The sequence below is a fragment of the Narcine bancroftii genome, chromosome 4 (assembly GCF_036971445.1).
Source record: "Narcine bancroftii isolate sNarBan1 chromosome 4, sNarBan1.hap1, whole genome shotgun sequence".
NCBI lineage: Eukaryota > Metazoa > Chordata > Chondrichthyes > Torpediniformes > Narcinidae > Narcine > Narcine bancroftii.
The window spans coordinates 83,017,014-83,043,256 of NC_091472.1; the positions used below are offsets into that span (position 1 = coordinate 83,017,014).

Sequence of the window (26,243 nt, forward strand, 5' to 3'; positions counted from 1 at the left end):
AGGTCGTGAGGTAGTTTGTCTGCAGTTGGTCAATGTGTCATTTCCTCAGTCTGTTTCCCACCAAAACAGAGTATGAGCAGGGGCTCAACTTTTGTAGGATCACCCCTACCACCCATGGGTCTTTGTATTGTCTGTAATCTTGTGCCAGTACTCTCTCGCCCACCTCTAATGTTCTAAGTAAAGTTTGTGGCAATGTGCATTTTACTAAACTGAGGCCCAGATCAGGGTGAACTTTGGATAATCTCGTCTGTAGGTTGTGGCCAAACATCAATTCTGCTGGGATGTGTTTTGTGGTAGAATGTGGTGTGTTTCTGTACCCCAATAGGAAATCTGCAATTCTGTGAGTCCAGGAGACATTTAGGAGGTTTTTTGGTTTTCATCATCTCTGAATATTTGCACAGTGTTCTGCCTCTCCATTAGTACTTGGGTGATAGGATGCTGACAAAATATGTCTGATATTGTTTTCACCCATAAATTTCTTGAAAGGTTCTTATGTAAACTGGGATAATTTTCCGTACAAATTCGTGAGATAGTCTGTATGTGGCAAATATGGGCCGTAGACATTCAATTGTAGAATTGGTTTCAATGTTTTTCATGAGAAACTACTGGACATTTGGAATGTGCGTCCACTGGTATAAGGAAAGTCTCTCCCGTGAATGGCCCCGCAAAGTCTATGTGAATGCAATGCCAGGGTTTGGAAGGCCATTTCCATGGATTGGCCTTGACCTGTGGCGTTTTTGGCTGCATTGACTGACCTATTTCGCATTCTCTCAATGTTGTTTCAATGTCTGTGTCTATTGAAGGCCACCAAATATGCATCCGGCGAGCGCTTTCATTCATACCATTCTTGGATGGTTGTGGTGCAGCTCTGATAATATGGTGTTTTGCCATTTGGCTGAGATAATTGTATATGTACCCCAAAGTAAACATCCTTCAACTGATAGTTCATGGCAATGTGTGAAGTAAGCTTTCAGGTCTTCTGGTATGACCTCCAATTCTGGCCATCCATTAAGGGTGAAGTATAAGACTTTGCTTAACATTGCCTCCTTTCGGGTTTCTTTGCCGATCATCTGGGCTGTAGTGAGTAGTTGTTGTAGTTGTTCTTGGTTGATAGCTGTCGTTTCTGCTGTCCATTTAATAATTTCTTTCTGATCAGTTTTGGGTAGTGGTAAGCGTGATAAGGCATCCACATCATTGTTGAATGTTCCCAGTTTATGTTTTACCTCGTAGTTGTATGCAGCTAGTAACAGGACTCATTTTTGAATTCGGCTGCAGATAATATTGGTATTCCTTTGTGGGGGCCCAGAATCAACTTAGAGGTTTGTTGTCAGTGATTAGGGTGAAAATTCTTCCATAAAGATGTTGGTGGAAATGTTTTATACAAAAAATGATTGCTAATCCTCACTTTTTCAGTTGTGTTTAATTGCATTTGCCTGCAGTTAATGTCCATGAAGCATATGCCACTGGTGCTCACCCTTTTCTGTGATTTGGGAGAATGCTGCTCCCAGTCTTACTGGTGAAGCATCAACAGCTAGAGACACTTCCTTGTTTAGATCAGAACCTCATTTGTTGACGTTAATATTTCTTTTAGTCGACTGTTTTGTTTTTTAGTTTCACCATTTTTGATCTTTCTTGAGTAAGCTGTTTAAGGGGCTGCATAGTGTAGACATTTTAGGGATATGTTTCCGATAGAGATTTATAAGCCCTGGAAAGGACGAATTCTGGCTTGTTGGTTGGATATGGGGCTTTGCGCATGGCTTCTGTGACCGCCAGATCCATTCGTACCCCCTTTTGTCAATTGTAAATCCCAAGTATGTCGCTGAGGGCATCATGAAGACACACTTATTCTGCTGTAATCATATGTTGGCCTGTTGTAGTCTGATTAGGACCTTCTCAAGGTTTTGTAAGTCTTCTCTGGGGCCCATGATGATGATATCATCAAGTCAAGATCCCACCGGAATTCTGTGTAGTCATTTGTCCATTGTAGCTTGAAAAATCGCTGCTGAAATTCCATATGGCGTGTGTACAGGTGAACAATCCCAGGTGGGTATTGATTGTCACATATTGTCTTGATTCTTTATTCAACTCTATTTGTATGCCTGTGACAAATTGAGTTCTGTGAACATTTACCCTCCATTTAGTGCTTGGAATAGTTCTGCTTTGGGCATGGGTTGTCCTGGTACCTTTAGTGCCTGGTTGACGGTGACTTTGTAATCTCTGCAAATGTGAATCTCACCATTTGCTTTGTGTACAGGTATGATGGGCACTGCCCAATCAGTGTATTCTATAAGTTCTCTTTTTTTTCTTCTTTGGCTTGGCTTCGCGGACGAAGATTTATGGAGGGGGTAAAAAGTCCACGTCAGCTGCAGGCTCGTTTGTGGCTGACCAGTCCGATGCGGGACAGGCAGACACGATTGCAGCGGTTGCAAGGGAAAATTGGTTGGTTGGGGTTGGGTGTTGGGTTTTTCCTCCTTTGCCTTTTGTCAGTGAGGTGGGCTCTGCGGTCTTCTTCAAAGGAGGCTGCTGCCCGCCAAACTGTGAGGCGCCAAGATGCACGGTTTGAGGCGTTATCAGCCCACTGGCGGTGGTCAATGTGGCAGGCACCAAGAGATTTCTTTAGGCAGTCCTTGTACCTTTTCTTTGGTGCACCTCTGTCACGGTGGCCAGTGGAGAGCTCGCCATATAATACGATCTTGGGAAGGCGATGGTCCTCCATTCTGGAGACGTGACCCATCCAGCGCAGCTGGATCTTCAGCAGCGTGGACTCGATGCTGTCGACCTCTGCCATCTCGAGTACCTCGACGTTAGGGGTGTGAGCGCTCCAATGGATGTTGAGGATGGAGCGGAGACAACGCTGGTGGAAGCGTTCTAGGAGCCGTAGGTGGTGCCGGTAGAGGACCCATGATTCGGAGCCGAACAGGAGTGTGGGTATGACAACGGCTCTGTATACGCTTATCTTTGTGAGGTTTTTCAGTTGGTTGTTTTTCCAGACTCTTTTGTGTAGTCTTCCATAAGTTCTAATATGACAGCAAAATGACAGATCCATGGTCGGCAAGACAGCAGCGCCATTTTGTCCTACATTTCAGAATTCACTACGGACGTACGACACTTTTCAGGAAAAGTCTTGGATATGCTGTCTAGACCAAGTGTGCACCATATTCAAGGAGGAATCAACATTGGTGAACTGGCCATGGATCCTGATATACGGACATACAGTATAGCCATTACTGGACTGGACTTTCAGCAGGTGGCACCGCAGCACGGTGAACCAGAACTCCTTTGTGACGTATTATTAGGCTATCCTAGACCATTGGTCCCATTGTCATGGAGGTGACGTCTTTTTGATGACATTCACAGTTTGTCACATCCATCCATCAGGACATCAGTCAAGATCATGTCAAATAAGTACATATGACGTGGACTGAAGAAAGATGTCGCTCAATGGGCACGAGTGTGCATCTCCTGCCAGTCTGCAAAGATTCAGCGCCACACCAAGGCACCCCTTCAGTCTTTTCCAACAGTACACAGGAGGTTCGAGTACGTACACGTGGTCCTGGTCGGACCATTACCAGTGTCACAAGGCATGAAGTATATTCTAACAATGGTAGGCCGCTTCATGCGCTGGCCAAAGGCCACCCCATTACCGGCCAGTGATACTGAAACATGTGCTAGACCATTCATCCTGAATTGGATCGCTAGATTCAGTGTGCCTACGCACATAACTTCGGACCGCGGGCCACAGTTCACTTTGGCATTATCTACAGCTACACCACACCATGGCATACCATCCGCAGTCCAATGGCCTGGTGGAGCATTTCCACCAACAGCTTAAATCTACGCTTAAGGCCCAACTCACCGGCCCCAATTGGGTCGATGAGCTACCATGGGTTCTGCTGGGGGTACACACGGCTCCAGAAGAAGACTTGTCTGCATCATCTGCATAGTTGATGTATGGTGCGGCCCTTACAATTCCGGGAGATGTTCATTTCGCAGCCAACTCTGACCTGCAGTGGTATTGCTAACAGCAAGCCGACTTATACCAACTGGCACGGCAACCCTAAACAACAAGTGCCCCCATCACTCCTGAATGCTGACTTCGTATTTGTTCATAGACAGGTCCAGGGGACCATATGAAGGACCATTCCACATCATTAAGAGAGACGGAGTCGTGTATACCTTGGACCTTGGGAAACATTCACAACTATTTAGCATAGACAGACTTAAGCCTGTCCATACGGACCCTACTACACCCATTCAGTGCCCTCAGCCCAGACGACGTGGGCGTCTGGCATTTTAATTTACGGTGACTATTCGGGGGGGGGGGGGTGGCGTGATGTAGCAACTGTGTAGTGGGCCGAGCGGGCACTCAGCGCAGTAATGTGAACCGTCAGTGCAGTGCACGGACTTATCTAAGGGCTGGCATGCTAGCGGTACTAAGTGCAGAGGGATGGCATGTTGATCAGCTGGTCCCCTGCTGAAAGGCTTTGATGTGTCCCTTTCTATTACAGCAATGGCATCTGGAATTTTTGAAGAAACAGTTTTCTGGGTGATGGTTGTATTTCTCGCAATGGAAGCACTTTGGCGGGAAAACCTCCTGACTAAAAGGACTTGTTGGCCCACATCCAATTTTTGTCTGCCATTTCAGAGCTGCAGGCAGTTCTATAAGTAATCTCGAGAGTTACTTTGTCATCTCTTGCCAGTTTACAAGTCTCAATTTAAACCTCCTGGTCCCGTGGACCACCAGCTGACCCTTAACAAGATCCCACCTTGTCCCGTGGAGCCCGGGACAGGCAGGAAATAAAAGCCGCTTGTAAAGCTTCAATAAACCAGTCTTTGGTTGACTAGCCTGGTGTGTGATTGTTTTTTTCTCAGTAGCTTTACCGTAGTAGCCGCTACACTTTCATCTTTTAATCTATTTAACTCAGCTTCAATTTTTCCTTTCATTGCAAATGGGACTGTTCTGGCTTTGCAGTTTGGCTTGAACCAAACTGATCTTTCCCAACACTTGCTGGAAGACCACAGCGTGGTCGTTGAGGATCTAGTTGAGTTCTGGCTGGGTGTTGTCTTCGTGGTTTACAGTCAGTATTGAACTGATCTCCAGCCAGTCTAGGGGAATGTGTTGTAGCCAGTTTCTTCCAAAAAGTGCTGGTCTCTGTATCTTCGATGTAGGGAGATCGTGTTTTTGGTTGTTATTGCTTGTATTGTACCTTGACCGTACATTTCCCAAACACTTTGATTTTTGTCTTCAGTAACAGATCTCAGTGTAACTTCAGTTGTTTTCACTGGAAGGTGTGGTAGCTAGCATTGCTTTAAATGTATTGGCATTAGAGACACTGCAGCTCCTGTGTCAAGTTCCATTTTCAGAGGTTGGTTGTTTATTTTCAGTTGAATATAAATTGCTGTGTTTATTTTGTTTAATTTCGGATATGTAGGACTGCAGCTGTTGTTTTATCCTGTTCAGAGCTGTTGCCATGATTGTTGTCAGGATTGCTCTCTCTCCCTGCTAGTGTTCTGACCTCGGCTGGGTGGTTATCAGCATTTTGAGTCCAGCTATGTTTTACTGTTTCTTTAATTGGACATTTTGCTTTGATGTGTCCCTTTCTATTACAGCAATGGCATCTGGAATTTTTGAAGAAACAGTTTTCTGGGTGATGGTTGTATTTCTCGCAATGGAAGCACTTTGGCGGGAAAACCTCCTGACTAAAAGGACTTGTTGGCCCACATCCAATTTTTGTCTGCCATTTCAGAGCTGCAGGCAGTTCTATAAGTAATCTCGAGAGTTACTTTGTCATCTCTTGCCAGTAATTTTTGCTTTGTATGGCGATTTGCCAACCTCCTCACCAATCTGTCTCAAAGTGCTTGGTTCAGAAACTGCTGAACGTAATAGTGCTTGTGCAACACTGCCAGGTATTCACTTACTGCCTCCCCTGGCATTTGTTTCCTTTCACAGAATCGTTGCCTTTCTGTCATAACTGCTGGTCTGGGGTTTAAGTGGTTCCCCAGTGCTGTGCATAACTTGGTGAATTTCTTTGTCCCTGGGTCCTCCGGGGACAGCAATGTTTTGCTGCCCATTATACTGAGGAATAGGGCACATTTTCGGTTTACCGGGGCTTTATTAATATTGTGGACTATGCAATAGTGGTTAAACCATTCTACATAATTACCCCAACTCTCACCTGCTTCATTAAATTCTCAGAACTTTCCCTCTGCCATCTTGGTGTGCTTTCACTTTGATCTTTTGGCAGGAGCTCGTTAGGTAGTCACTTTTTAACCTTTATCCTTTTGTTTCCTTCCCCCGGTTGGTGCATGAAGCACGCGTAGGTTTTGTTTTGTTTTGTTCTTCGTCGCCACTGTTGTGAATGCACTTACACAATTAGGTCTTGGAGACGTGGCGCTTTCTTATTCTTTAATACCATCAGACTTACATGGCTACTGGGGGCGTGGCAAGATGGCGTAAGGAACAGACGTGCCTTCCAGTCCTCTCCTGACTCTGATTTATTGTTTTGTTTCTAAGTGCCCGTTAAAATTCTTTAAAAAGTTTAAAAATAGTAAGAGATGTTGAATTAATGCCTAATGGTACATTTATTTTGTTAAAAAATTACATTTCCCGAAATTATCTGAGCCTACCTGTTTACGAGAAGCCAGGACTCAGCGTGGAATGGATCCAGGAGAAGAAGTGCAGGATTCGGCATTGGAGCTCCGCTCTGTACTGGTAGGGCTCTCTAAAGATGGCACTTGGCAGCCTTTAGAACAAAGGGCTGGCTGGGTGCGTGTATTTCAAACAACAACCGCTGTGAGAGCTGTCACAGAGACTTTGACAGCTGAATCAGCTGGGGCGCCGCCAGCTGGAGAGTTAAAGAGCCGACCTCCGATTGATATAGCGGTGGCGCTGCGAAATGCACCACCAGTCATGACATTTTCCCCAGGTATGGATATAATGGAGGCTTTTGATGACGTATGGTTTAAGGATAAGGATAACCCTGACTATCAACCTCCTGATATTGCTGAGGGGGCTGTAGCAGGAGTTTCTACACGGAGCCATACTGCAAGAAAGGCTGCTAAACCAAGGGAAGGGACAGAAGACCCTTTGGTTTCTCAGAAACAGCAGGATCCTACCATGTCTGAATCTACTTTTGCTGATATGATTGTTAAGAATCTTGAATTTAAGATGTATTCTCCAATGAAACAGCTAGGTAACTCTATGACCCACGTCTATTCTAAGCTTAATGAATTGGTGAATATCAATACTCAACAGATGGCTGACTATGGAGCATTTAAATTGAAACCACTGAAAGACTTGATATGTGTGATCAAGGTTTAGTTGATGTACAAGACCAACTGCAAGATGTAAACAAAACAATTGAAACATTGCAGATTCAGAATAAAAATCTAGCAAAATAAGTTGATTATTTGGAGAACCAATCTAGACGGAACAATGTAAAAATTGTTGGTTTGCCAGAAGATATAGAAGGGCCAGATCCAAGAAAATTCTTTACCGAATGGATTCCACGAGTATTAGGGCAAGATAAGTTCCCTGAAGGTTTAATATTGGAACGTGCTCACAGAGCTTTAAGAAGGAAACCTTTTTCAGGACAGAATCCGAGACCTGTTCTGGTCCGTTGTTTAAATTATTGTGATAGAGAGACAATTTTACGTGTGGCTATTAGAAACACTCAGCAAAATAGATCTCCTTTGATGGTCCAGAATAATCGTGTTTTTTTTTATCCGGATCTGAGTCAAGAAATTATGTTTCAACGACGTGAATTTAATTCTGTGAAAGAGTTATTGTGGAAAAAAGGATACAAGGCAACTTTTAGGTACCCTGCGGTATTGAAGATTTTTCAGGATGGATATCAGCCAAAGTTTTTTGATAATCCTAAAGAAGCTATGGACTTTGCTCAATCTTTACCGATCACACAATTTCAAGAACGACGTAGTCCTCTTCGGTCTCCAAAGAGAGTGAAGATACAAGATGGGAATCGGATTCCAAGAAGAAATGGAAACAATGGTGGTCGAAGTGATAAAATTGATTAAAAAAAAAATACATCTTTTTTTTTGGAAGATCTTAGTCATTGATGATAGTTTAATATGAAATGGGAGTTGGGAGAGGGAACTGGGTGGGCACTATTTTCCAGAAGTCATCAGCTACGTGTGAGTTATCTCATACCCAGTATTTTGTGGGAGTTACCGCATTGTGCGGTTTAAACAGGAGGAGGTAGTAGTAACCTCCTGCCTGTTTTTTTTATCTTAATTTTTGGGTTAAGGAATGAAGTTTTTTTTATTACTTTTTTTAAATATTTTTTTTTCTTTTTTTCTTTTTTATTTGTTTTTGATTGTAGTTTTAAGAGGGAATAAGAGGAAGGGTTTTTTGGGGGGATTTCTTTTCTTTTTTTTCTTTTCTTTTTTACTTTCTTTTTTTTTCTTGTGTTGAGTTGCTGTAAGGAATGTCTAAATTGAAGTTTGCTTCTTTTAATGTCCAGGGTTTAAATAATCACATTAAGCGCAAGAAAGTACTTGCTTACTTAAAAAAATTAAAAGTTGATGTGGCTTTTTTACAGGAAACTCATTTGATAGATAAGGAACATTTGAAACTCAAATGTGAATGGGTTGGACAAGTTTTTTATTCTTCATTTAATTTAAAAGCAAAAGGAGTGGCAATTTTGGTGCACAAGAATTTACCATTTCAGTTACAAAATGAAGAGAAAAATGGTGGAAGATTATTAAAATTGAACTGTATAATTTTTAATGAAGCTTGGACTTTGCTTGATGTTTATGCTCCGAATGTTGAGGATACAGCTTTTGTTGTCGATATGTCTTTATTACTTGGACAATCAAATTCTAATGTGAAGATTGGGGGAGATTTGAATGTGGTATTGGAGCCTTTATTGGACAAGTATCCAATTAAGAAATCGAAGATGGCAGTTCAAGTAACTAATATGATGTCAGATTTGAATTTAGTTGACATTTGGCGAAGATTTAATCCTACAGAGAAAGATTTTTCTTTTTATTCGTCACGACATAATTCTTTTTCTAGAATTGATTATTTTTTAATTTCAACACATTTCCAGGATAGGGTTACATCTGTGGATTATAAGGCAAGACTGGTTTCGGACCATTCATTATTATTATTAGAATATCAGAGTTCACAGGATGTTCAGAGAGCTCCAAGATGGAGATTCAACACTATGTTATTGCAAAAACTGGAATTTATTAGTTATTTAAAACAACAATTGAGGTTTTTATTAGTAATAATAGTAATTCTGTTTCTAGTCATTTTGTTTTATGGGATGCAATGAAACCTTTTTTACGAGGTCAAATTATTAGTTATGCTTCTAAAGTAAAGAAAGAGAGAATTAAAGAGATTGAAGATTTAGAGAAAAAGATAACTGTTACTGTAAAAGAATTTAAAAAAATGCTACTGAAATGCAAAAGAATCAGTTAATTAATTTAAAATTTAAATATAATGAATTACAAACTTATCGGTTTGAATGTTTAATGAACCGAACTAAACATAAATTTTATGAATGGGGTGAGAAAGCTCATAAAGTTCTGTCATGGCAGTTAAAAAAGGAACAATTATCTAGAATTATACCAGTAATTAGAAAGAAATCGGGTATTACTTTTAGTCAAAAGGAAATTAATGAGGGATTTTGTAATTTTTATTAAAAATTATATACTTTGGAATGTAAAGATGTAACTGAAGATGCTATAGATTCTTTTTTGAAAAATATTAAATTGCCACAATTGAATCAAGAAGATAGACGGGAGTTAGATAAATCCTTTACAGAAAAGGAAATAGAAACGGCGATAAGAGATATGCCAAATGGAAAGGCACCTGGTGAAGATGGGTTTTCTATAGAGTTTTATAAAACTTTTTATGCTGATATATTTCCTATTTATAAGGATGTTTTACAACAAATTTATGACACTTTTCGATTACCCGAGTCTTGTTCTAATGCAATAATTACAGTGATACCAAAAAAAGATAAAGATCCTTTACTGGTTTCTTCTTATAGACCAATATCGCTATTAAATGTAGATTATAAAATTGTAGCAAAAGCTATGGCTAATCGATTAGCTCAATATTTGCCTAAAATAATACATAGTGATCAAACGGGATTTATAAAAAATAGATATGCGTCAGATAATATTTTGCGTTTAATAACTTTGATAAATAAATCTAAATCTCAGATGAATTATCCAATAGTGGTTTCGCTGGATGCAGAAAAGGCTTTTGATAGAGTGGAATGGAAGTTTTTGTTTAAAGTACTTGAGAAATTTTGTTTTGGTTCTTCATTTATTGGATTGATAAAGGCTTTATATAATAGTCCGAAGGCCAGAATTGCTGTCAATGGGCAGATTTCAGAATCTTTTAATTTAACAAGGTCTACTAGACAAGGATGGCCATTGTCACCTGCTTTATTTGCTATAGTTATTGAGCCTTTGGCACAATTAATACGTCAAAATGAAAATGTTAAAGGCATGAGAGTTTTGAATGAGGAAAATAAGATTAATCTATTTGCTGATGATGTTTTATTATATTTGGTGCATCTGGGTATTTCTTTACCAGCAATTCAAGAATGTTTAGAAATTTATGGTCAATTATCTGGTTATAAAGTAAATTGGGCCAAAAGTGAAATTTTAACAATTTGTAAAAATGATTATTCAATGTATAAAAGTATTACAAATTTGAAGTGGACCACACAAATTAAATATTTAGGAATTAATGTTAATACGGAATTTCAAGATTTATATTCAATTAATTATCTTCCTTTAATAAAAAGGATTAAATTAGATTTGATTAGGTGGAAGGATTTGCCTTTGGGTCTATTAGGGAGGATTAATACTATAAAAATGAATATTTTTCCTTGAATACAATATTTGTTTCAATCAATTCCTTATTTTTTAAATAAAAGTTTTTTTTAAGGATCTATATAAAGCAATTAGAGACTTTTTATGGAAGGGAAAATTTCCGAGGGTAGCGATGAGAAAGCTGATGTGGGATTTTCAATTTGGAGGTTTAAGATTACCGAATTTTCAACATTATTATGAAGCAGCTCAATTTAAATTTCTTAGTGCATTAATGAATATGGATGTCCCGCTCAGTTGGGCAAAGATAGAAATGGCGGTTATTTCAGAAAAACTTTCTCATGAGTTTTTGTTTTGATGGAATAAAAATTTATTACGAACCTATGATGTCCAAATATTGAAGCATTTATTAAATTTATGGACAAGTAAACTTAATAAATTGGGGTTCAAAAATAAATGGTCTGGACGATTGCCATTATATAACAATCAACTTGTTCCTTTTACAGTCTCCAATATTACTTTGAAACAGTGGGAAAGGAAGGGAATAAAAAATTTATCCGATTGTTTTTCTGAGGGATGTTTTTGTTCTTTTGATGAATTACAAAGGAAATTCGGTATTAATGGAAACTCTGTATTTGTGTATTATCAATTAAGATCTTTTGTAAAACAGACATGTGGTCGACATATGATTTTATTGCCTGATTCTAATTTTGAGGAATATGTACTTTCAATACCACAAAAGGGATATATATCTGATTTGTATTGTATTTTACAAGAAATTGATAGTAAAATAGATTGGGAGAAGGATAAGTTGAAATGGGAAAAAGATTTAGGTTTTATAATAGCTGAAGAAGCCTGGATGGAAATTTGTCAGAATAGTATTAGGAAATGGTTAATGCTATATTAGCGATGATTAATTACAATTTTATACATCAGTTATGTTTAACACCGGAGAAACTAAAAAAGTTTGGTCTTAGTAAGTCGGATTGCTGTCTTTGTTGTGTCCAGACGGCTAATACTTTTTTGCACACTGTTTGGCTTTGTGATCGATTGCAACAGTTTTGGAAGGGTATTCAATCTATATTTAATAGTTTATATAATATTTGTCTTGTATTAGATCCTGGTATATTTTTATTAGGGAATATGTAATCATTAATTGATTTGGGCCTACAAGATTATCAGATTTCTTTTATCTATTTAGCTTTAGCTGTGGCCAAGAAATGTATAGCTCTTACTTGGAAAGATAGAAATATATTAACTTTAGATAGGTGGTATTTGGAGATGAAGTTCTGTTTGACTATGGAAAGGATATCTTTTTCAATTCAGGATAGGATGTCTTTTTATAGGTTGAAATGGACTCCGTTTGCTAAATATATGCATTTAAGTTTGATTTAAATATGTTTTTGTTTGATATTTTAGTATTGATAATTTTTTTTTGATGTTAGTATCTTTATTTGTTATGTTTTATTTTTTTTGTGTAAGGGTTTTTTTTATATAATTATTGTTCATTTTATTAACTCTTCACTCTTTCACTCTTTATTTTGGGGGGGTTAGACTAACTTTAAGCTAGGTCATTAATGTTGTGTACTAATTTGGGGGGGGGGGTTAGTTTATTTAGTCTGCCGATGTAGTATTGTAATTTTTATTATCTTATGTTTAATCTTTTTACTGTAATTTTCTATTTTATTCATGTTATAAAATCTTAAATAAAGTTTAAAAAAAAAGACTTACATGGCTACTGACATACAGAGATGTATATATGGAGGGGTGACATCATGATGTGGGTGTCGTTATGGACAGCAGGGCAGGCTTATACACAACACATATGAAAACCTCAGATGATTTGTGTGAGCAGCTCCTTTACTTGTTCAGGATTCTCACTGCCTGTGGGAAGAGGCTGTTCCTCAACCTAGTGGTGCTGGCTCTGATTCTCCTGTATCTCTTTCGATGAGAACAGCCGAAGGATGATGCTGTGTGTGGGGTGGAAAGGGTCTTCAGTGATTTTGTGCGCCCTCTTCAGGCAATAACTCCAGTAGATCTCATCAATTTGTGGGGAGGGAGGCTCCAGTGATCCTCTTTCCCACTCTTGTGATTCTGTGGCTTGACCTATGATCTATTTCTCTACAGCAACTGTACCTACTGTGATGCAGTCAGGCTCTCCGATAGAATTTCTGAAGGTTGACATAATGGTAGCTGGTAGCCTTGTCTGCTTCCATCTTCTCGGGAAGTGTAGTTGCTGTTGTGCTTTCCTGACAAGCGAGAAGATGTGCCTCTATAATAGGTTGTGTCTATGATAGGTTGTGTAGTTATATTATCAATGCTCTTCACGACCTTGTATACTACTGTGAGATCATTCCTCCCCCCCTCACTAATCCTCTTGCCTTGCCAATCCAGTTATAACAAGCCCTCCAGTTGCAGTCCTTCCTCAGGCAGGGAGTTTAAATCTACATACAATACTCTAGAATGTCACCTGACCCGTGTTTGTACAGCTCTAACATGACATCCACATCTTGGACTCTGTGCCCTGACTACTGAAGAAAAGCATGCTAAGTCCCTTCTTTGCCACTTCAGTGCATGTGTGTCATCACTTTTGGGGAGCTATGTACCTGTACCCTTGCGTCGCTTTGTTCTAAAACATTTTTTCCAGTGCCCAGTGCATGTTGAAGTAAACTTAATAAAATGCAACGCCTTGGACTTTTCTGAATTAAACTCTTGTTACTCCTCAACCCATTTATGCAATTGATCAAAATTGCATTGTTGTCTGCATAACTTTCTTTACTGTCCTCTACAAATTTACTAACCAGGTTAACTACATTCTTATCCAAATCATTAAAAATTAATGATAAACCCAACATCGATCCTGACCAAATACTATTGGCTACATGCTTCCAAACTGAAAAGTAATCTTGTACCACTATTTTTCACACGTCTCTTATCAGATCCCAGCATGGCCCTCTTCGTCTTCTAATCACAGACCCTGTATAAATCCTCTTCATCCATCTAATCTCTTTTTCAGTCTTGCCTTTTGTTTAGACATACAGCATGGTTACAGGCCATTTTTGCCCACAAGTCCATGTTGCCCAATTTACACCCAATTAACCTATAATCCCAGTACATTTCGAATGGTGGGAGGAAACCTGAGTCCCTGGGGAAAACCCACACAGTCACAGGAAAAGCATACAAACTCCTTACAGACAGCACAGCATTTGAACCCCGGTCCAGATCGCTAGCGCTATTAAGGTATTGCGCTAACCACTACACCAACCTTTTTCCCTTTGTCTGGCATCAGCCATTTTAATGCCTCCATCCATCATTGCCTCACCCCAAATTCATCACTCCCCCGTGGGCTGATGTCCTCCCTCTCTCACCCTGTCCTCTTCACACTACCTTCTTGTCTCTACATCCCCATCCTCGATAAAGGATTTTAACACAAAACATCAACAATTCTTTTTGAACCCACTGAGTTCCTCCTGCAGAGACGTGATACCCACCACCATCTTGTATAACTCTAACAATGACATCCAACTCTTGGATTCTGTGCCTTGACTATTGAAGAATGTCTTGTACCACCGACCCAATTGGTGAGCTCACACTGGATCCAATGTGACCTAACCTTCTAGTCTAGCCAACAATGAGGGATCTTGTCAATGGCCTAATAAAATCGATGTTCACCTTCCAAGTTCCTTGTCAATCCTCTTGGTCATCTATTCAATAAATTCAAATTCATGGATGTGACTTCCTCTACAAAAGGTTGTGCTGACCATCCTTAATCAGACTTTGACTTTCCAAATGCATGTAGCTCCTGTCTGTCAGGAACCCCACCTCCAGTAAATTTGCACCTATTGGTCTGGGCCAGTAGTTTCCTGATTCATCCTTTCAGATGTTCTTAAATAAAGGCCCAAGGTTATCTACCTTTTGGCACCTGATCCATGGCTTGTGTTGATAAAATATCCATCCAAAGGCCCTCACAATATCTTCCCAAGCTTCCCAAAAATCCCTGGGGGGGGTGGGGAAATGATCAGACTCCAGGGATTTATCTACCTTTGCACATTTTAAGACCTCCAACACCACCTCTTCTGAAATGTAGTCTCTTCAAGATGTAAAGCCCAGGAAATTCCAGAAATGGTCAGGTGGCATCAATGGAGAGAAAGAAAGCTCATGGTTATTGTCCTTGCATCAGATAAAACTGGACCTGAAATGTTAACTTTATTTCTCACTCCATAGATTGAATATTTTCCTAAAGATTTTCTTCAAAAAAGTGGCTTCCCTTCTACTCAGCCCTTGCTCACATCTCCTCCATTTCCTGCACATCTGCTATGGCTCCCTCTGCCCCTAGACACAAGGAGAATACTATTCTCCTTGGAAAATACTACCACCCAATGAGCCTCCACATCCAAAATATTATCCTCTGCAATTTCCATCACATACAACATGATTCCACCACAAAACACATTTTCCCCTCTTCTCCCCTCCCTGCCTTCTCTAGAGACTGCTTCATCCATGACTCCATTGTCCACCCATCCATTTCCACTAATCATCCCCTTGGCAGTAACCTTCCCCTGTGACTGCAGGAAGTGCCACACTTGCACGCTAACCTCCTCCCCAACCACCATTCATGGCTCCAAATGATCTTTCCAAGAGAAGCAACACTTGTAAAACTGCAGGAGTTATCTACTGCATCTGGTGCTCCCCTTGTGGCCTTCATTACATTGGAGAGACTGGACACAGACTGAGATAGCTTCGCTGAGCACCTTCACTCTGTCCACGTCAATGATGGGGATTTCCCAGTGGCTAACCATTTCATTTCTGCACCCCATTCCAGTGCTGACGTATCTGTCCATGGCCGCATGCACTGTCAGACCAGGGCCACCCATAAATGGGTGGTGCAACACCTAATATTCTGACTGGGCACCCTCTAACTGGATAGCATTAACATCAACTTCTCTGGTTTCTGCTAGATCTCTTCCCATTCTCCCTCTCTTCCCTATCCCTCTGTTGTCTTTCCTCCAGCTCTCCATCCCTTCTCTCCCCATTCACAGAGTTATTCTACACACCCCCCACTCATTTTCTCTTGTGCCTTTCCTCCCTTATCCACCTGTGTTTCTCCTCTGCGTCCGACCCCCCCCCCCCCACCCTACAAATTTATTTAGGTGCCTGCCTGAATTTTAATCATAACAGACCCAAAACTTTTGTTATGCATCTTTTATCTTTGCTACATAAAGTATGCTGTGTGCTGGCACTTGAACCCAGTAATTAACTGCCAATTTATTGGTTCACCTGCCAGTGTGAATGCTTCTAAACTGGTAGGGGGAGGCAATTCAACCCGTGAATCAACTGCCTAGAGAGGTAGTATCATTGCCAATCCATTTTGAATTGGCATACTGGGTTGCCCAATGTGAACGGGACACCCGGTATGCCGGGTTCAATTAATGACACATTGATGATGCTCTTGCGTGCATGCAGGAACGTGAAGGAAACAAAAGGTATTCTTCCAAATAACAACACTGATTTTAAAAAGGTATAAACTTTGACCAGGATTGCAAATTTAGTAAATTGAATACAATGTATTATGATCTTGTATTTAAACAAAATTATTCATGCTTAATTAAAACATAATTAAGCATTATGTACAGCACAGTATGAGCCTTTTGGCCCATGATGTTGTGCGGACCAATATAAACCTACTCCAGTATCAGAAAATCATAGCAGGAATAAAACATGCACGAATTAGAGTGTGGGAAAATACGCACACAATTTATAAAGGTCCATGGGAAAATTGTAGCGGGAATAAAAGCAGACAAGAATAAAAGAGCGTTGGAAAATGCGCTCACAATTTGATTAAAGTATACTTCAAAAGTTCTGTTTTAGCTTGCAGCAAGAATGCACCCAACTAATTCAGTCATCTTTATTGTTTATTTTCTTCAGTGATTTTTATCTGTTCCATTATCCACCTACTGTTGGGTGTGGCGAGTGCTTATGTGGGCATGTATGTGGAGGGCACTTCCTGTATGTTTCTCAGTGGCATATCTAGGGAAAATGGAGCCTAAGACAAGCAGTGAAATTGCACTTACCCCCACACCCCCACCCCTGTTAAAATTTATGGGTTTGGGAAAATAGTAATGGGGTAATACACACACACACACACACACACACACACACACACACACACACACACACACACACACACACACACACACACACACACACACACACACACACACACACACACACACACAAAGTGGTCGCGGCAATAAAACACATAACGTCCACAATTTATAGCAAGCATGGGAAAATCACAGAGGGAATGAAATGCATGTGTGCATGCACTTAACAAAGTGGGTATTTGCAACAAGAATAGTTATGTCTGAGAGACAGTGGTGAGAGAGAGGGAGAACAGGGGCAGAATTTGTTTTCAATTTAGAAATTTTTTGGATACCATAGATTCTTATGTGTTAGCCCTATACCACATAATTCTTTTTTTTCCACCTTCTGTGGAAGATTTTGCTTTTTGTGAATGGCTTAAGTTAGGTATCTAATCTTTTAAATATTCATTTATTGATAATAATCTAGCCTCATTTGAACAACTATCTCTTGAGTTTAAACTACCTCATCATTTTTTTAGATCCCTGCAAATTAGGACTTCTTTGAACTCTGTAGTGTTGAGACTTCCTCAGGACCTTGCTATAAATACAATAGGGATGATGAATATAAAATGAATCTAAAGAAGCTGATATCATTTACCAGTAATATGATTTATTATTAAAGTCTAGGGACAATTCCCTGTTATGTGAGCAAGATCTTCAACTTTCATTTTGGATATTACATGGGATTTTATCTTAAAATTGGTAAATTCATCTTCTTTATGTGCCTGATGTTAGCTTTTACAATTTAACATAGTACATTGAGCTTACTTTTCTAAGTTAATTTGGTTAAATTTTACCCGAACATTTCCTCAAAATGTGGCAGGTGTAAGACTGAAGAAGGTACTTTGTTACATATGTTTTGATCTTGTTCCTCTCTTTCCATTTTTTTTGAAGGAGGACATTGTTATGGGGTATATTTATATATTATATAAAAATGAGTCTTTAAAAGAGAGATTGTGGGGATTTAGTGTGTTGTACACTTCACAAACAGAATAACACTTCACAAAAGACATCTCATTTAAACTGCAAGAGCTTTGCTGAAAGTGAGACCAAAGGCACCAGTGCCTTTGCAAAGACAATGAAACAACTTTGGAAGGAACTTCAGAAGCAAGTGCAAATGGATTGAAGCCCAGGCTAAAGTGCTGATAAGATCTTTTAAGGATTGGGTTTTGAAGCCTTGGGGAGGTGTTCTGGTTTTTACAAGCAGAGAGAGAAAAAAAGGATTTATTTTTTTAGAGAGAGAGAACAGAGTTCTGCAGTAGTTTTTGGAAGCTGCAACATGGCAAACTGGCAGGCTTGTTGAAAACCCCATTTTGAAGATGGGTTGTGAGTTCTGAGTTCAGCCTGTTTAAATGCCTTGTAGTCCTTACAAGGGGAAAAGGCTGGGTAGAGTGTTTCATCTGAAATAAAGGAAACAAGACTAACTCTGTGGTGACCTGGAAGAAGAGGTTATCATTTGAAAAACCCATGATGGGGCAAGTTTCTTCGGCAAGACACTCAAATGGCTGATCAGAGGAAATCAGTTTGTGTGTGTCCAATGAGCAACAAATCTCTCTCTGAAACCAACAAGAAACTTCCTGAGCGGTAACCATTTAACTTTAAGCACCAGAGCCTGGTGAAAATTCATAAATGTTAAATTCTGTGCACAGTATAAGAATTGCCTGATACTGGTGACTTGGAAGAGTGAGAAATGAGATTGAACTATGAATCAAATAACTTTCCTGAACATATACACATTATATACATGTGTGCTTAGAATTAGAATGTGGTTAAGTTAATAGTAATAAGTTGAAGTTTGATCCTGTTTTTATGTGTAAAGAAAAATAAAAGCAACTTTTGTTTAAGTAAGCATTTGTTTTGGTGAATTTCTATTGCTGCTGGATTTTAGTCTCCTCTGGCTCATAACAATATCTTTTGTACCTTATCTTTATTTCTCAATGCGAATCTGATAACTAATCTTATAATTGCTCATTTTGGTTCAACTAAGACAATTGATCTGAATTTACTATGTCTCAATCCCATGTAGTCTCTCTTGCCTCCCTTATTGCTAGATGTTCATTACTGATAAGATGGAAAGATGCTGTCCCTCCTACATATACTAATTGGCTATCTGACATGATGGCATGCCTAACTTTATGGGAAAAAAAAATCAAATGTTTTTCTCCTGTAACGGATTTAAATTTTCTAAGTTTATGGGTCCTTTTATTAACTATTTTCATAATTTATAAGATCACTTGGATCCTGCTTTGTGAATTTGTGGTTTCTTCTTATGGTAGTCAAATTGTATGTACTTACTAGATAACTTCAGACGAGAAGGGGGTAGAATTAGTATTATAGTTATATATCTGTATATTCCTTTTTATATATTAATTTTGATTAATGGTTTTTACCTGTGTACTATTGCAAAATACTTTTCTTTGGCTTGGCTTTGCGGATGAAGATTTATGGAGGGGGTAAATGTCCACGTCAGCTGCAGGCTCGTTTGTGGCTGACAAGTCCGATGTGGGACAGGCAGACATGGTTGCAGCGGTTGCAGAAAGAAAAGAAAAAGAAAAGAAGATTGCAAAATACAATAAAGAAATTGAAAATGAAATAGAGACAGACAGACAGACAGACAGATAGTCAAGGAGCTAGCTGCCTTTTCCTTTAAAGCCCCCATGTCCCAGTATGCACAGAACACTGGTGGAGGGGTTTCTCTGCCAGACGGAATTCTGGGAGGGCAGGTCCTCCATCGCTTAATGCGTCACTCAGGACATCACTGCTGGAGGATAGGTGCTCCTTTGCTCCGTGCTATCAGGTAGGCAATGTGAAAGGGCACACAGAACCGGTTATTCTCATTCCAGTATGAACAGCCCTACTGGTATTTCAAAACTGTTCGTTCATCCGCCATATTGTGGTTTGGAAATGTGAAAGGGGCTGTTTTTACTACAGTCTCTGCATCTACAGACATTTGTGTTTAGCTCCAATATTTTCCTGGTGTTGTAAATTGTTGTGGCTGCTTGATTTTTGCTAGGGGTGCACTTACTCAGGCAAGTTTGACTTGTGTCTTTTAAATACTAAAAGACTTTGGAGAATCTGGAAGTGAGTCACTCTTGTGGAATGTTCAGGCATTGACCTGTTCTTGTAGCCACAGTATTAATGTGCCTGGTCTCATTTAGTGTCTGGACATTAGTGAACTCTGGGATGATGATGGATTTAGTGATGGCAGTGCTTTGTATTTTAGAAAGAACCACCACAGTTAAGTTTATTTCAAGAGCTCGTTTTAAGACATGTGATGTATATGGATATTCTTTGTAAAATATCTTTCTTTTGTAGATATTCAAGGATCTTGGCACTGATGTCCTTAAAGCTGCCTTTGAAGGCTACAATGCATGCATTTTTGCTTATGGCCAGACTGGATCTGGCAAATCGTTTACAATGATGGGAAGCCCGGTAAGATACCCGCAATAACAGATTTTGGGTACTAAGGGTAAACTTTGTGAAAATTACTGGGCAGGAAACATTTTAATGGCAGGTACAAGCTGCCAGAATATTGTACTCGGGTTCTGATGATTATGGCCACAGTTGTTGAATTCCGAAGCAATGGGATTCCCTGCCTAAACCTTTTTAATATATTTCTCTTACTTTAAAGCTGCCTTTAAACTCAATTTGGCCAAGATTTTGATTATTATAATAAAGTACATTTCCCCTTATCCAAAATGTTAACTGAAATGTTCCATTAACCGAACTTTTTTTGTGGAGCCAACATTGCGTCACAAGTTGAAAAAAAAGGTATCATTCCAACTTGCCCATGTGGGGTTCTGATGCTCTGTTTGTTCCAGTTTTGTAACAACAGAGCTCAGAACCAGCTGGGAAACCAGATGCTGAACAGCTGGCTATCGGCTCAATGAAGCAGGCTGAAATTTTGAGCCATCGGTCAGCGACTGGAGGAAGTCGACAGGTCAGGCAGCACATAGGGAGAAATTAGAATAAATTAGAACTCCAATTGTCCTAATTTCAGGTAATTCCCTCCCCTCACTCTTTCTATTTCTTCTTTACCCTCCGCTGTACTTGGTTTACAAACTGCGTGCCGCTGTCTCCAAGCTGGAAGAATCCTATGTCCTGGTGTCATCAAGGAGAGCGGCCTTCTGGGAAGGAGCGGGGACCTTGGGCTTCTGGGCAGGAGTGAGAACCGTTGCAAAGATCTGGACCCACTTAAATTCGCCTATCATCACAATTGCTCCACAGCAGATGCAATATTGCTGGCTCTCCACTCAGTTCTGGATCACCTTGAAAACAAATTCATATATATGGCTGCTCTTCATTGACTGTAGCTCGGCTATCAAGACTATTTTTCCCTTAGTGCTGGCCAAGAAGCTACAAACTCTAGGCCTCTGTACCACACTCTGCAACTGGATCCTTGACTTTCTCATCAGAAGACCAGTCAGTATGAATTGGAAACAACATCTCCTCCTAAATGTTTATCAACACAGGTGCACCCCAAGGATGCATGCTTACCCCACTGCTCTACTCGTTATACATTCATGACTGTGTGGCCAGGCACAATTCCAATACTATCTACAAATCTGCCGATGGCACCACAGTTGTCGGCAGAATCACAAATGGTGATGAGGATATGTACAGCAGGGAGATAGATCAGCTCGTTGAATGGTGGTGGTGGGGAGGTGTTGGGGACTGGGGACTGTGCTGTTTTTTTGTTTTGTTCCATGAATAACTGAAAATCGCCCAGTCCCAAGCATTTCGGATATGGGGAAACATACTATATCTCCTTTACCTTTAAAGCATTTGGGGTGTTTACTCTGTTAAAATTAGGTAAAATAGAATTGTGGTTTGTTAACTGCTGACTCCTTTCTGGTGTGTCCTTTTACTCTGAGATGTCTTATTTGCTTCTGCCTTTCTTTATTCTTGCTATTCACTCTTTATTTCTTTACAGTAAATTGCCTAAATTCCTCAAAGCAAACTTTTTAAAGATCTGTTTCCTGCTTCCACTTGCTCTCATTACTATTCCATTTGCTCCATCAGCAAGAATATTGGCAGGATTTGGTTTAGGTGAAGCCACTTCCAACTTTAGGGGTCCTTTAAGTCCATAACTTATTCAGTATATAAGTATAAGAGGTCTTTTCCGAAACAATCTGTTAGTTTACAGATTGTGCAGAATCCACTTCAACAGAACCAGCGTTGAGCACACACCGAACTACTGAAAGAAAACAATGGATCAGGCTGCATGGAGCATTATTTGACCAATATGTTAAAGTTGGTGCTAATAGGAATCTGAATGCTTTATAATTTGAATATTCTGTAATGTACACAACATTGAATATATCATCACTGTATCATGTATATTCCATTCAATATTCTATTTTAGGAAGATGTTGGTTTGATACCTCGAATTTGCCAAGGGCTATATGATAGAATTTCTGGGAAGTCCAATTGGGACGAAGCTTCATTTCGCACAGAAGTAAGGTAGGAAGTTGGAATACTTTTTTTTTTAATTGTGTTCAATTTCCTCCTTGTACACAATTTTGTGGCTTATGTGCCAAATCACAACATATTCAATAATATCTTGAAATGCCTTGATGAAAACTGGATGGTTCTCAATGAATCTATAAATGAAATTCATCAAGATTGGAAGTGCAATTGACAAAGATCTTTTCCTGAAGGATGAATTAAGACCTGTTGTTCAAGTCTACATGCTTTGTAATGAGGCACTGAAGTTCATCATTCTAAGATTAATCCTCGTTAGAACTGAGCTTTTTTTTTACAAATTTTCAATATCCCAAGAATTTATTTTAAACGTGTTGTACCAAATTTGCTTGTATTTTGCTATATAATTGGAAAATTCAAAAACTTTCATACATTTTAAAGTTGAAAAAAGCCTCTTTTGCAAATACAAGAAGCATTCCATTATATTTATTTATTTTTTCTGAACACAATTTTGTATTTAAAATAGGATGCTCTTCCTTTTAGTATGTGTTAGGTTGACCAAAAGAAAATAGGGACAATGGAAGATTGTTCAGCTGATAAATCCTATTAAAGGCACCTATTCTTACCCAACTTTATAATATTCATGGTCTTGGAATTCTTGAATGGTCTTGAAGTCCTTAAAACATTTAATTTTCCACAGGGCTAAATTCATTACCCTTTTACTGGCCTTTGATCTACTTCCCTCCATAAAATTCTGGCTCATGCAAAGCCTTGTTCATTCATGCACATCTGAAACTTCAACCAGCTTTTTGTCTCTCAAAGTATTCCACTTAAAATTTGTATGTATCATTGATAACTCTTTCCAAGTCATTGTTCCACCATAGTCTGCGAGCTCTTGTAACCTTTCCTAAAACATGCTTTATATAAATAGTCTTTTTTTATCATGACTTAGTTGTGGTGATTAGGGATGGTGGATTAAATTTCTAATATGCATAAGTTTTAAATATTTCCTTTCCACAAAATAGCTACCTGGAGATTTATAATGAACGGGTAAGGGATCTGCTCAGGAGAAAATCAACCAAAACATACAATTTAAGAGTAAGAGAGCATCCAAAGGAAGGCCCATATGTGGAGGGTAAGAGCATATTTGTAATAAAGCTTCAAGCATGAACTACTGAATTATGTCTTTTTTTGAGTAGAATGGTAACTTTGGAAAATTTTAGAAAAAATGCTGATTTAAAATTAGAAAATGCTAGTGAATTGCATATTTTTGCAACCCCAAAAGTGTTGCACAATATACTACAAAATGTATTAACCATACGTAAAATATGAAGCCCGCTGGATTAATTAGTATAACAGTACAAGAAAGATTAAACTTATACTTACCTTTTGGTTGCCTAGAATTTCTAAGAGAGATTGAGGAAAAAAAATATTTGCAGCTAGAACACTTAACTGAGACATTACAAATGAGATCTTGCATACAAGCAATATACAATTTAAACCTTCCAGTATGACTCTAATACTGGCATATATTCAACTATATGGAAACTATACCAGCTTTATCCTGCCTGAAAATCCAACCAATTACAGTCTCTGCAGAATCATCACCATGAATGGCATAGATGATAGCAGTTTCAAGCAGTGTTTCTCCAACGATAGTCTGCCTGTTTGTGTCTGCCAAAGATTTTGTGTTTCCAGCCTTATTCCAGCTTTGTCAAAATGCACATCAATAGTTTGTATTCCTGAGATGGTGTAATTTGGCATCAAGACAGACTTTGACCTAATAAGGCATGAAGGAGCTTTGTTTAAAAAAAAAAATTGGTCAATATGAATCGAGGAGAAAATTCAACTATCTAAAGCTGAACCTGATATAAGGAATATATCTGTAGTAGCAGCTCAATTACTTTTAGCCCAGGACGTGGTTACAGTAGTTTCTCAAGGTGGGGCTCTATATCCAAACACATCAAACTCCTTCCTTGGAATGCCTTCCTGACTACTTCACCACCATCTTGTGTGAAGTGGTTTCCTGCTCTGTTTCCAGGTCTCCCAGTTTGAACCCCCACAAGGATCTTGGGAACATGCACTGCATTGACTGTATGTCTTTACTTCTCTCGCTGTATCCTATGGACCATCCTTGCCTCTGTGCAGATACGAATGGACTCTAGTTACCACAACTCTGAACCTCATTCACCACGACCTGCCATGAATCTTCCCCACTTCATTCTCTGCCAGACCCAACGTTCACACGATTTTTCTACACCTGGTTTCCATTAAGGATCGTAAACTCACTTCCTTGGAGACTGCATCCTCTGTGACCTCTGACATAGGCCTTCACCTCTGTCCTGGCAGCCAACAGGACCGAACTTCTATCAAAATCTCCCACCCTGGTGCCAGCAGGTTGCAGGACCTAGCCTCTTCCGAACTCTCACCCTGGCCCCAGCGGCACACAGGACCATGCCCCCGATGCAAACTCTCACCCTGACTCTGGTGGCCCACGGGACTGAGTCTCTGTTGTGAATTCTCACACTGACCCTACTCACCCTCCCACTAACCCCTCTGATTTTCTTAACCGTCCCCATCCTCCCTTCTATCTCTACAATGCTCTTCCACCTGATCCATTTAGTATTTCTTCCCCCCTCCCCCACACCCTCTAACCCACTGACCCCTACTCCAATCCTCGTCAGGTCTTTACCTCTCTTTTGTCCTTCTTCTCTTGGAGACGGAACATTCTGTCCTCCGTAGAGGCTTCGTCAACACCTCAGTGAGTTCTAAGCACGCCATGATGTTGAATTCTTTTTCTGTTGGCTATGTCTCTGTAACCACTTCTTCCACTAGGATTTTCCAACCCTTAAACATAGATCCCTTAAACACTAGTCATCCTCCTGGATTCCTTGTTCTAGCCTTCTGCCTGCTCTGGATCTTTATATTTCCAATTGCAGCCAAGATATCAATTGTCTCAACTTCACTACTTGCCTCACTCAGTGTAAATTCACATGCCCTCCATCACTTCAGCAAATTCCATTTCCATGAAATCGATCACCTCACCCATTTACTATACACCTGCCTGAAAACACTTTGTTTCTTTCTTGACAACAAACCCAACCACGTCACCTTCCTATGGTTTTCAGAATTTGTTCTCACCCTTAATAACTTCTCCTTTGGCTCATTCCACTTCCTCCAAGTCAAAGGTGTGCATGAGTCCCAGCTTTACCTTTCTTTTTGTGGGCTTTGGGAAAACAATCTATGCTATAAGCCAACATTGGAAAAATACTCAACTCTTCCTCTACTTCATTGATGACTACGTTAGAGCTCCCTCAAACCATCCTTGATGAGCTTGCAAATTATATCCACTTTGTTCCCAACTTCAACCCAGCTTCAAATTCATTTGGTTCATCTTTGGCAACACTCTTCACTTTCTTGATTTATCTTTCTCCATCTCAGGAGAAAATCTTTTTACAAACTCCCATAGTAACTTTGACTACACATCATCACATCCTGTCCCCTTTAAGGATTCTAGTCCTTTCTCATAATATCTCCATCTCCAATGCATCTGCTTCCAGGATGAAATCTTCCATGCCAGAACATCTGAGATATCCTCCTTCAAATAATGTGGCTTCGACTACTATCAGTTTGGTCCTTGTATGCATCTCCTCCATTACCTGCATATCTGCCCTAGTCCCCTCTGCCCCCACGCGTAACAAGGAGAGAATACCCCTTGTTCTCGTGCATCACCCCACCAACCCTCCATATCCAATGCATCTTCCTCCACTATTTCTGGCATCTACCACCAGACACGTCTTCCCCTCTTCGCCTTTGAGGGACTGCTCACTTAATGACTCCCTCATCCACTCCTCCCTTCCCACCAAT

At 39.7% G+C, this 26,243-nt stretch overlaps 1 protein-coding gene across 7 annotated transcripts in view; it reads left to right on the forward strand.

Annotated features, from left to right (window-relative positions):
- kif16ba (kinesin family member 16Ba) overlaps positions 1-26,243 on the forward strand; it is a 200,215-nt gene that overhangs the window by 32,681 nt on the left and 141,291 nt on the right. For all 7 annotated transcript variants that reach the window (XM_069931784.1, XM_069931783.1, XM_069931787.1 and 4 more), the window contains 3 exons: positions 20,268-20,384; positions 22,318-22,415; positions 23,402-23,511. In XM_069931784.1, coding sequence (XP_069787885.1) covers positions 20,268-20,384; positions 22,318-22,415; positions 23,402-23,511 — 325 coding nt within the window. The remainder of the gene's footprint in view (positions 1-20,267; positions 20,385-22,317; positions 22,416-23,401; positions 23,512-26,243) is intronic.